Raw genomic sequence first — 12,223 nt, forward strand, 5'->3', positions numbered from 1 at the left:
ATAGTTACCTAGAAGAGGAGGCCATCGGTTGTTTTTGTCAAGGCTAGGATACTGGGCAGAACGTTTTTACTTGTTTTTGACAGATGCTATTGTACTGGGCAGAACGTTTTTTATTAGTGGAAATTTTATGACGATCTCCACCACTCCCCGAACGCCCCTAACCAACGCCAGCAAGGTCGAATGTAACGAAAGTTATAACATTTTGGCTGGCGATCTAAATTTAATCATGCAGCAATCGACAGCACCATCGGTGTCCGCACATCACATCAATAAGAGAACCTGTTTGAAAAGACCGATCGCCAAGAAAGAGCAAATATAGGTAGATCGTGCTATAATACCACAACCTGGTAAAAGCTACATAGAGAGAGAAAAAAAACACCCAAAAAAAAGATAGCACATTTTCAACACTAGAAATTCTCGCACTAGACATACAAATTCCACAAAACCTGGATGCAGGTAATGAGGACCGATGGCCCATACAAAGGGAACTCAAAACCTGACCCGGCATGGCAGAACAACATTACAGGACACACTTGACTAGAATCACCGCCTGCGCATGCCCCTACCACCTCGTCCTCGCATTCCACCACCACCACGCCCACCCATCGCAGCGGCATCACCTTGTGCACTCTCCGACTAAAATTAGCATACCATAGAAGTGATAGTTAGATTGTAAGTTAGATTGTAATGAATGACAACTGCTGTATTGACATAACCTTATAGCAAGAGCTCAACAAAAAATGATACCAGAAGATCAAAACAACAGGAATTCCAGGACCAATAAATTATGGCAAGGCCACCATGATCATTAGTTGTACCATATAAAGACCAATAATATATGACCTTACTGCAATTTACCAATCTTAACCGACTTGATAGTATCACTAAACGGTAAATGGAGGTTTAGATATTAAATTATTCAATCCTTAAGTTGAAAGTATTTTTCCTATCTTATTTTTTCCTTTTGGCTAACATATTCTCAGCGCGGCAGCACGAAAGGGAATTTACTTCACAAGATGCCCATGCTGGGTGGCATACAGATGCACCATTATCAATGCACATTACCAAAAGAAAATAACTGATGCAACTCCAAAAACAACAGAAAGGGGGGGGGGGGGGAGTGTTCCAAGACATTTGATACTATTCTTACCTTTGGGTTTTTCACTGTTTCGTCAACACTCAGAATAAGGCAGGCAGCTTCTGTCGCAGCATTAATCGCATTAATCTGAACAAAAAAAACATGGTTACCAATGACAAGTCAACACAACAATATGAGGATAGATAAATGCTTAAGGACCAGAAGGAAAGCACAATTACCTTAACAACAGCAGGTTCCCACACAAAATTAGCGAAAGAATCCGCAATTCCACCAGTGTTGATATCAACACCATAATTAGCACCATCACCTGGTACAGCATAATTACACATTAGACAACAGACAGTTTGCTGACTGACAACTTCATATAAGAACTGTCCAAGCAACTAATCGCCATAAAGCTAAAGAGAACAAACCAGATGCATGCTTCTGCCTAAGCTTATTGAGCACATCAGTTGCGTCAAATCCAGCATTATCACAAAGTTGCCTTGGAATAACCTGCAAAGAAATCCAGCGGAAACATTATAAAGTCAAAGGTTGAAAAAACATATGATCGAACACAAATAAGTAGATACAACTAAATCTAAGGTTCAAAGTTGTAGCTACAAAATTTGCTAACAATACCAAAGGGGGTAAACAGAATTGCAGTATAACAGACAAATCAAACTTAAAAGGCTTTGTTTCATAGTTTCAGCAAAAGGTATACAAACAACAGCTCATGGGAAGTTCTTTCAAGAAAAACACAAAGCACAGCCATTTCCCTCAGATATGATACACAGAGGGGCAGGGCCTACTGAGGGGCTGGCTTGAACTACTAATTTAAGCTGTCTTTTGTGTCAAGAACTAGATGGAAAACAGACCCAAAGTACAAACGTGAACCACTTCTTGGCTTGGGTGATGGACTGGGCTTCACCACTTCACCTCGCATAAGTAGCAATATATCCTAGGATGAGGTGCTCCCCCAAACAAACAACAATGCTATTTACTATATTATCTCCTGCAATTTATTATGATACCTTCACAGCAAACTGACTGTTGGTCAAATTTACTTGTGAAATAACCTACTAGTATATCACACAAACTTTCAAGATCTGGCAATGAAAATGTCAACATATAGAGCGAAATGGGCAACAGAAACCAAAAGAGGACCGATTAAAACTAAAACGTTATCTTTGACTACAACACAAACAGGGAAGCATAATTCAGGTAAAAATAAAACAGAAAAAGGAGCCCCGAAAATGTACCTCGAGAGCTTTAGCAAATGAATTCACAAAGAACTGAGACTTTCCAGCTATTGTCCGTGCATGCTGTCGGAGATACTTGCTTATCTCCATCTACATGAAATATATAGAATCAGCTTAAAACTGTATGACAGGTTGAATCATTTTAGCTTGACTTTAAGTGGCATACATCAATGGCACCACCACCAGGCACAACTGTTGAGTTCTTAACAGCTCTCCTCACAATCATGATGGCATCATGAAGACTTCGTTCAGCTTCCTCTATGAACTAGCACAACATTAAAAATAGCTTAGTTTGGTTATTTTCAGTTTATGAACTTGATTAAAAAGATAATATGATATATCAGTAAGAATACCTGGTCAGCACCACCACGTAGAACAATAGTTGCAGTCTGACCAGATGGGCAGCCACTAAATATGTTGAACCTTTCATTGCCTACTTGTTTTTCCTCAAAAACCTCACATGTGCCAAGGACCTTTCAACAAAAAGAGTAATGGCAAGCTTAATAAGCTGATGCTCAGTCCCAAGCAACTGATGTAATTACCACATGCTGAATATCCAACAGGCACAAAACAAATTCATAAATAGGCATGTACCTCATCAATGACATTGTTAACAGAGGTCTGAACAGTTCCGCCTGAAGCAGAGCTTACGCGTTGCAAATCCTCTTCTGTGACACGACCAGCGCAGAAAATGTCTCGGTCTGCAAAATACTGTAAAAAGGAAAAAAGAACTGAGTTAGGCTACAAAAATGTAGAGCATAGTAGCTGGAAAAAAAACCGAGAAAGATGAAGATACCTGTGTTGCAAGATCACCAATAGCTAGCCGCGACAGAACTATTTTTGCCCCACTCTGAACACACTTGTCCAACTTGTCGTAAATAATGTTCCATTCAGCATCAACAATTGATTGGTACTGCAGAGGGTCTGACAATCTGTACCGAGTAGGATATTGTGACATAAGCAAAGATGGAGAATGTACACACTAGAAGTGCTTGACATGACACAGTTAAGTACCTGATCTCTGCATTTTCTTTCTCAGACTTCAATTCTAGCTCAATGTTCAACAACAGAATCTTTGGATTCAGGAATTTCTTTGGTTGCTGCTCAAATCCAGCATACGAAAATGTCTTCTTGAAGGCAACACCATTGACAAGGAAGGAATCTCTCATGGTACCTCCAGGAACCTAATGCAATCAATGTATCATAATGGCAAGCTTTAATATTGTAGCAAGAAAAACCATCTCATCTCTAGCATGTTGAAAGACTTAAGTTTGAATGAGTAAAAGAAAAGCTCAATATCCTAGAAGAGTCGCCATTGAAGGAAATTACCTTCTTAATTCCAATAAGGTTAAGCCTATCATCATGTCCGATGGCAAGGACAGCATCCACTACCATAGAAGCAAAGAATTCTTTCTCCCCACCTATCAGTTTAGACGAGAGTGTTGTGGCAGCACACTTGGCTAACAACGACTTCTTCTCTTCCAGGCTTTTCCCCTCTATGCTGACTGCCAGTTCCTTAACCCTTTGAATCGCCTGAAACAAATTTCAGGTAACAGAATCAGCTCCTGAGATTTATAGGGAATTGTAAGTTCAGCCATTCAAAAGAAAGAAAAGTAATGGTGGTCACGAACCATGTTGCCGGCCATCCTATAACTGCGGATTAGACTATGTGGGTGCACTCCATCCTCAACATAAGGTTTTGCTTCCTTCATGAATTCCGAAGCAAGAAGCACCACAGTAGTTGTCCCATCGCCAACCTGAAATAAAAAAAAAAGGCAATAAAAGTCTGTGTGTTATCCTCATGTGTCAGTTTCATTTGCGTCAAAAGCAGCATGAAAGATTGATGTTACTAAAACAGCCCAACAAGAACATTAAGGCTAAAACTAATAGGTCACTCAGATAGTGTTGTAGCAAAAATAACATGAGCTGTTAAACACAGCTGATAATAAAGTCCTGACATTTTTGCTTATTACTATACCAAGTGGTATAAAGCACCAGTTCAACGAATGCAATCAGTCAAGACGTGCCTAACTTGGAAGGAAATGGTTTCTCCTGGTGGGAGTGTCAGAAAACCAATTAATTTACAGTTCAATTAGAAGCAAGGAACTTGTGGAAGATATGAGAGAAGAAAAAATCAAAACGAAGTACAGCGAGTGGAACATAAAATCTTCCATGTGGAACTCTGTTGTTTCTGACGCCGCAGTAAGGGAAAATGCGGCAACCCAGTTAGAAAAAAAAAGAGCGAAATAATACTTTCTATGAATTATTTTGACGGAATAAAAGCTAAAATTCCCTTTTGTGAAAACCTGGATTGAAAAAATGGACAAATTTGAGTTCAAAAAGGCATATATCAGTACATCACAGAATGGCAGTCTCAGATGCCCCTAATCGACAGCCTGGTTCAGCTATTTCACATCTTCCAGGTCAAGATCCATGGACTAATCTAAGATGCTCATAAGTCTGTCCCAAGATCAGACAGGGTAGGTCATTGCATTTAACGAATCTACTGAGGCCGAATTAATAGCAAACAAGATCACCGCAAAGTAACAGTTACGCATCATCGAGGCGGCGAATGTATACCTCTGAGTCCTGTGACTTTGCGATGTCGACGAGGACCTTGGCGGCGGGGTGTATGATGTCGAGCAGGCGCATGATGGTGGCGCCGTCGTTGGAGATGGTGGTGCCCTTGTCGTCGTGGATGAGCTTGTCCATCCCGCGGGGGCCGAGCGTGGTCCGCACCGTGTCGGCCACGGCCGTGCAGGCGCTGATGTTGCTGAGCATCTGGCCGCGGCCCTGCGACGTGTCCGTGCCCTCCTTGAGGAGGATGATCTGCGGTTGCTGCGGGAAACGAGAACCCCACGGAAACGAGTTGTCAGGATCATCGGCGCGGCGGGGAAGGGATGGATCGGGGTTTCCGGGGGGCGGTGCTTACCATCATCGACGACATGGCTGGAGGCTGCGCGGCGGAGGGAGGGGATCTGGCGGCGCGGTGAGGAGGAGGAGGAGGAGGGTTTGGAGTGAGGGTGTGGCGGCGCGATGAGGAGGAAGGGAGGGTAAAGGGAAACTGAGCGCGCTACGGAGCCATAGTTTCGCTTAAGGCTGTTTGGTCGTGGGCTTGGCCCATTAACGCGGTCACTTTGTTTCGTTCGGTTTTGCTCTGTTCGTTACGTTCCCTTCTCCCTCGCTCTGTTCGTTTCCTTTTTTTAAAATGTATAAACCACACTATACTCGAAATAGGCTTTCACCCTGCTATATTAATATAGCAAACCACCCGATACAAAGAACATATTGGAGCCGCAGCACAACCAAGCCCAAAAAAAAAGACACAGAAAGGAAAGAAAAAATAATGTCGACACCGGTAGATCGATGAAAACGATGATGACCCGCAACCGTTGTGCCCTCCGGAGAAGTACCACCACGCTCCTAGCACGCCGAGGCGCCGCATACCAAGCAACACCTTCACCAACGAAACGACGACGACGTCGCTGCTGCCTGGACTAGTCCTAGGGTTTCCCCCGGTACGCGGAGGGGATTGCGGAGGAGGTACACCCGACACCCTTAAGGAAAGCAAGGTGACACCCGCAGTTGTCACCGCGTCGGTGTCAAGCATGCCGATAGGGATTTATCCCGACCACCAAACCGACCACCCCAGACGCTCCGACGTGCTCCACCTGACATGCCGCCCACCAACACACGCCACCACGGTTCTATAGCCATCCTCGCCGCCTAACTGTGGTCACCGGAGCAAGGCCTAGAGGAAGAAAAGGGATGCAGCAGGGACGGGGGTAGCGGCACCGCAGCCACGCGGGAGGGAACTGCCTCCACCGCCTTCGCGGTAGCTGACCGGACGAGGCAGCGAGGCAAACCAGGCCCGAACTGGCTCGGCCGGACCCAAAAAGGCCAGCAAAGCCCCACTACTACGCTGCAGCTGGCCGACCGAAGTGCCACCGCCACCCACCCACCGCCGCCGTGCCTTCTTCGACTCCAGGGAGCGTCGCCGCCGTGCCAAGCGCAGGTCAACCGCCGAGCCCCTCTGGGCCCCGCCTAGGCCCAGATCTGGGCCGAGCAGGCCCTGCCATGGCGCCGCCTATGCAGCTCTGCCGCCAACGGCCGCGCCACCGCCCCTCCTCCCACCCGACGCGCAGGTTCCACGCCGCCGCCGGGACCGACGCCCGCCGAAGTGCACCGCCGCTAGCCCGAGGTACCCGCACCCCCAACTTCGCGGCGGGTAGAGTCACCCCCGCCGCCGCCGGCACCGCACGGGCAACGCCCGGCGGCACACGCCGTCGGCGGCGGCAGGGGAGGTCGGAGGAGAGGTCTGGGGAGGCTGGGGCAGAGGCGCGGCCCGGCCGCCGCGGGGGCGGGGCGGGTCGCGGGAGGGTTTCGGGAGAGAGAGTGTTTCGAGAGAGAGGAAGGGGTGCTGATGGCCGAACCTATTCCGTGATTGAGCCTCTAAACCACACTATACTAAGAAAAGCAAGCCCACACTCTTTTTCTTCCAAGGTACTGAGGAGGATTGAAAGATTTTTAACAAAGCAAGCCCATTTCATTAAAAATCTTTCAATCCTCCTCGGTACCTGATGATCCACAAGTATAGGGGATCGCAACAGTCTTTGAGGGAAGTAAAACCCAATTTATTGATTCGACACAAGGGGAGCCAAAGAATATTTGTAAGCCTTAACAGCGGAGTTGTCAATTCAGCTGCACCTAGAAACAGACTTGCTCGCAAGAGTTTATCGGTACCAACGGTTTTATAGCGATAGCGATAGTGAAATATAAGCGAGTGGTGTAACAAAGACAGCGAGTAGTGATTATAGTAAACAGCGAGGATTAAAATACTGTAGGCACGGGGTTGGATGAACGGGCGCTGCATGGATAAGAGAACTCATGTAACAATCAAGGCGGGGCATTTGCGGATAATAATAAAACGAGTATCCAAGTACTAAATAACCATAGGCATGTGTTCCGTATATAGTCGTACGTGCTCGCAATGAGAAACTTGCACAACATCTTTTGTCCTACCAGCCGGTGGCAGCCGGGCCTCTAGGGAACTACTGGTAATTAAGGTACTCCTTTTAATAGAGCACCGGAGCAAAGCATTAACACTCCGTGAACACATGTGATCCTCATATCACAGCCTTCCCCTCCGGTTGTCCCAATTTACGTCACTTTGGGGCCTCGGGTTCCGGACAACAATATGTGTATACAACTTGCAGGTAAGATCATAAAACAATGAATATCATAATGAATCAATAACATGTTCAGATCTGAAATCATGGCACTCGGGCCCTAGTGACAAGCATTAAGCATAACAAGTTGCAACAATATCATAAAAGTACCAACAACGGATACTAGGTACTATGCCCTAACAATCTTATGCTATTACATGAACAATCTCATCCAATCCCTACCATCCCCTACAACCTACAACGGGGATTTACTCACACATGGATGGGGGAAACATGGATGATCGATGGAGTGGCGTCGGTGGTGATGATGGCGATGATCTCCTCCAAGTCCCCGTCCCGGCAGGGTGCCAGAACGGAGTTTCTGATCCCGAGACGGAGTTTCGCGATGGCGGCGGAGTTCTGGATGTCTTCTGGTAATTTCGTCGAACCCCCGTGCGTTTTTAGGTTAAGGGCTTTAAGTAGTCCAGAGGGGAGCGTCGGGGGCTGGCCGAGGCAACGCCACCATAGGGCGGTGCAGCCCAGGGGCCCACCGCGCCGCCATGTGGTGGTCGCGCCCCGTGGCCCCCCTCCGTCTCGTCTTCTGGCTCCGTAAGTCTTCTGTGAAAATAGGTCCATTAGAACTTTCTGTCACTGTCCCAGGTGTCAATGCAGGCATGAACCCACTATCGAGCATAAATACTCCCTCTTGGAGTTAAGAGTAAAAACTTGGCCAGAGCCTCTACTAGTAACGGAGAGCATGCAAGATCATAAACAACACATATGTAATAACTTGATAATTAACATGGCATGGTATTCTCTATCCATCGGATCCCGACAAACGCAACATATAGAATTACAGATAGATGATCTTGATCATGTTAGGCAGCTCACAAGATCCAACAATGAAGCACAATGAGGAGAAGACAACCATCTAGCTACTGCTATGGACCCATAGTCCAGGGGTGAACTACTCACTCATCACTCCGGAGGCGACCATGGCGGTGTAGAGTCCTCCGGGAGATGAATCCCCTCTCCGGCGGAGGTGCCGGAGGAGATCTCCGAATCCCCCGAGATGGGATCGGCGGCGGCGACGTCTCAGTAAGGTTTTCCGTATCGTGGTTTTTCGCATCAGGGGTTTCGCGACGGAGGCTTTAAGTAGGCGGAAGGGCAGAGTCGGGGGCCAGACGAGGGGGCCACACCATAGGGCGGCGCGGGCCCCCCCTGGGCCGCGCCGCCACGTGGTATCGCCACCTCGTGGCCCAACTTCGAATGTTCTCCGGTCTTCTGGAAGCTCCGTGGAAAAATAGGCCCCTGGGTCTTCGTTTCGTCCAATTCCGAGAATATTTCGTTACTAGGATTTCTGAAACCAAAAACAGCAGAAAACGAGAACCGGCACTTCGGCATCTTGTTAATAGGTTAGTTCCGGAAAATGCACGAATATGACATAAAGTGTGCATAAAACATGTAGGTATCATCAATAATATGGCATAGAACATAAGAAATTATCGATACGCTCGGAGACGTATCAAGCATCCCCAAGCTTAGTTTCGCTCGTCCCGAGCGAGGTAAAACGATAACAAAGATAATTTCTCAAGTGATATGCCATCATAACCTTGATCATACTATTTGTAAACATATGTAGTGGATGCAGCGATCAAAACAATGGTAATGACATGAGTAAACAGGTGAATCATATAGCAAAGACTTTTCATGAATAGTACTTCAAGACAAGTATTAATAAGTCTTGCATAAGAGTTAACTCATAAAGCAATAAATCAAAGTAAAGGTATTGAAGCAACACAAAGGAAGATTAAGTTTCAGCGGTTGCTTTCAACTTGTAACATGTATATCTCATGGATAGTTGTCAACATAGAGTAATATAACAAGTACAATATGCAAGTATGTAGGAATCAATGCACGAGTTCACACAAGTGTTTGCTTCTTGAGGTGGAGAGAAATAGGTGAACCGACTCAACATAAAAATAAAGAGAATGGTCCTTCAAAGAGGAAAGCATCGATTGCTATATTTGTGCTAGAGCTTTTATTTTGAAAGCATGAAACAATTTTGTCAACGGTAGTAATAAAGCATATGAGTTATGTACATTATATCTTACAAGTTGCAAGTCTCATGCATAGTATACTAATAGTGCCCGCACCTTGTCCTAATTAACTTGGACTACCGGATCTTTGCAATGCACATGTTTTAACCAAGTGTCACAATGGGGTACCTCCATGCCGCCTCGTACAAAGGTCTAAGGAGAAAGCTCGCATTTTGGATTTCTCGCTTTTGATTATTCTCAACTTAGACATCCATACCGGGACAACATGGACAACAGATAATGGACTCCTCTTTAATGCATAAGCATGTGGCAACAATTATTATTCTCATATGAGATTGAGGATATATGTCCAAACCGAAACTTCCACCATGAATCATGGCTTTAGTTAGCGGCCCAAAGTTCTTCTCTAACAATATGCATGCTCCAACCATGAAGGTGGTAGATCTCTCTTGCTTCGGACAAGACGGACATGCATAGCAACTCACATGATATCCAACAAAGAATAGTTGATGGCGTCCCCGTAAACATGGTTATCGCTCAACAAGCAACTTAATAAGAGATAAAGTGCATAAGTACATATTCAATACTACAATAGTTTTTAAGCTATTTGTCCCATGAGCTATATATTGCAAAGGTGAATGATGGAATTTTAAAGGTAGCACTCAAGCAATTTACTTTGGAATGGCGGATAAATACCATGTAGTAGGTAGGTATGGTGGACACAAATGGCATAGTGGTTGGCTCAAGTATTTTGGATGCATGAGAAGTATTCCCTCTCGATACAAGGTTTAGGCTAGCAAGGTTATTTGAAACAAACACAAGGATGAACAGTACAGCAAAACTCACATAAAAGACATATGGTAAACATTATAAGACTCCATACCGTCTTCCTTGTTGTTCAAAACTCAATACTAGATGTTATCTAGACTCTAGAGAAACCAAATATGCAAACCAAATTAGCAAGCTCTAAGTATTTCTTCATTAATGGGTGCAAAGTATATGATGCAAGAGCTTAAACATGAGCACAACAATTGCCAAGTATCAAATTATCCAAGACATTTTAGAGTTACTACATGTAGTATTTTCCAATTCCAACCATATAACAATTTAACGAAGAAGAAACTTCGCCATGAATACTATGAGTAGAGCCTAAGGACATACTTGTCCATATGCTACAACGGAGCGTGTCTCTCTCCCATAAAGTGAATGCTAGGATCCATTTTATTCAAACAAAACAAAAAACAAAAACAAACCGACGCTCCAAGCAAAGTGCATAAGATGTGACGGAATAAAAATATAGTTTCGGGGAGGAACCCGATAATGTTGTCGATGAAGAAGGGGATGCCTTGGGCATCCCCAAGCTTAGACGCTTGAGTCTTCTTAGAATATGCAGGGGTGAACCACCGGGCATCCCCAAGCTTAGAGCTTTCACTCTCCTTGATCATATTGCATCATACTCCTCTCTTGATCCTTGAAAACTTCCTCCACACCAAACTCGAAACAACTCATTAGAGGGTTAGTGCATAATAAAAATTCACATGTTCAGAGGTGACACAATCATTCTTAACACTTCTGGACATTGCATAAAGCTACTTGGACATTAGTGGATCAAAGAAATTCATCCAACATAGCAAAAGAGGCAATGCGAAATAAAAGACAGAATCTGTCAAAAACGAACAGATCCGTAAAGATGGATTTTATTAGGCCACCAGACTTGCTCAAACGAAAATGCTCAAATTGAATGAAAGTTGCGTACATATCTGAGGATCATGCTCGTAAATTGGCGTAATTTTCCGAGCTACCTACAGGGAGATAGACCCAGATTCGTGACAGCAAAGAAATCTTGAACTGCGCAGTAATCCAAATCTAGTACTTACTTTTCTATCAAAGACTTTACTTGGCACAACAAAACTCAAAACTAAGATAAGGAGAGGTTGCTACAGTAGTAAACAACTTCCAAGACACAAATATAAAACAAAAATACTGTAGTAAAAACATGGGTTGTCTCCCATAAGCGCTTTTCTTTAACGCCTTTCAGCTAGGCGTAGAAAGTATAACTCAAGTAACATCGAGAGATGAAGCATCAACATCATAATTTGTTCTAATAATAGAATCATAAGGTACCTTCATTCTCTTTCTAGGGAAGTGTTCCATACCTTTCTTGAGAGGAAATTGATATTTAATATTACCTTCCTTCATATCAATAGTAGCACCAACGGTTCGAAGAAAAGGTCTTCCCAATATAATGGGGCAAGATGCATTGCATTCAATATCCAAGACAACAAAATCAACGGGGACAAGGTTATTGTTAACCATAATATGAACATTATCAACTTTACCCAAAGGTTTCTTTTTAGCATTATCAGCGAGATTAACATCCAAATAACAATTCTTCAATGGTGGCAAGTCAAGCATATCATAGACTTTTTAGGCATAACGAAATACTTGCACCAAGATCACATAAAGCATTACAATCAAAATCTTTGATTCTCATTTTAATTATGGGCTCCCAACCATCCTCTAGCTTTCTAGGAATAGAAGTTTCAAGTTTTAGTTTCTCTTCTCTAGCTTTTATGAGAGCATTTGTAATATGTTTTGTGAAAGCCAAATTTATAGCACTAGCATTGGGACTTTTAGCAAGTTTTTGTAAGAACT

At 44.3% G+C, this 12,223-nt stretch overlaps 1 protein-coding gene across 1 annotated transcript; it reads right to left on the bottom strand.

Moving 5' to 3' along the window:
- Positions 1–251: 251 nt before the first annotated feature.
- Positions 252–5,386, bottom strand: LOC124653544 (T-complex protein 1 subunit eta-like). The gene is made up of 14 exons (XM_047192598.1): positions 5,273–5,386; positions 4,921–5,178; positions 3,972–4,097; positions 3,670–3,873; positions 3,355–3,524; positions 3,137–3,272; positions 2,935–3,051; positions 2,694–2,813; positions 2,507–2,605; positions 2,341–2,430; positions 1,513–1,594; positions 1,318–1,406; positions 1,151–1,225; positions 252–636 (listed from the first exon to the last, which is right to left on the bottom strand). Exons 1-14 carry the CDS (start codon positions 5,285–5,287, stop codon positions 544–546), a joined length of 1,674 nt encoding a protein of 557 aa, XP_047048554.1. The 5' UTR covers positions 5,288–5,386; the 3' UTR covers positions 252–543.
- Between the last annotated feature and the right edge of the window lie 6,837 nt (positions 5,387–12,223).

This window comes from Lolium rigidum, chromosome 5 (genome assembly GCF_022539505.1).
Source record: "Lolium rigidum isolate FL_2022 chromosome 5, APGP_CSIRO_Lrig_0.1, whole genome shotgun sequence".
NCBI lineage: Eukaryota > Viridiplantae > Streptophyta > Magnoliopsida > Poales > Poaceae > Lolium > Lolium rigidum.

Excerpts from the sequence above, each read along its gene's own strand:
- LOC124653544 (XM_047192598.1), bottom strand. Across the intron at positions 3,273-3,354 it reads AAAGAAAATGCAGAGATCAG|ATTGTCAGACCCTCTGCAGT; the intron begins GTACTTAACTGT and ends TACTCGGTACAG. Across the intron at positions 1,226-1,317 it reads GGGAACCTGCTGTTGTTAAG|ATTAATGCGATTAATGCTGC; the intron begins GTAATTGTGCTT and ends TTTTTTGTTCAG.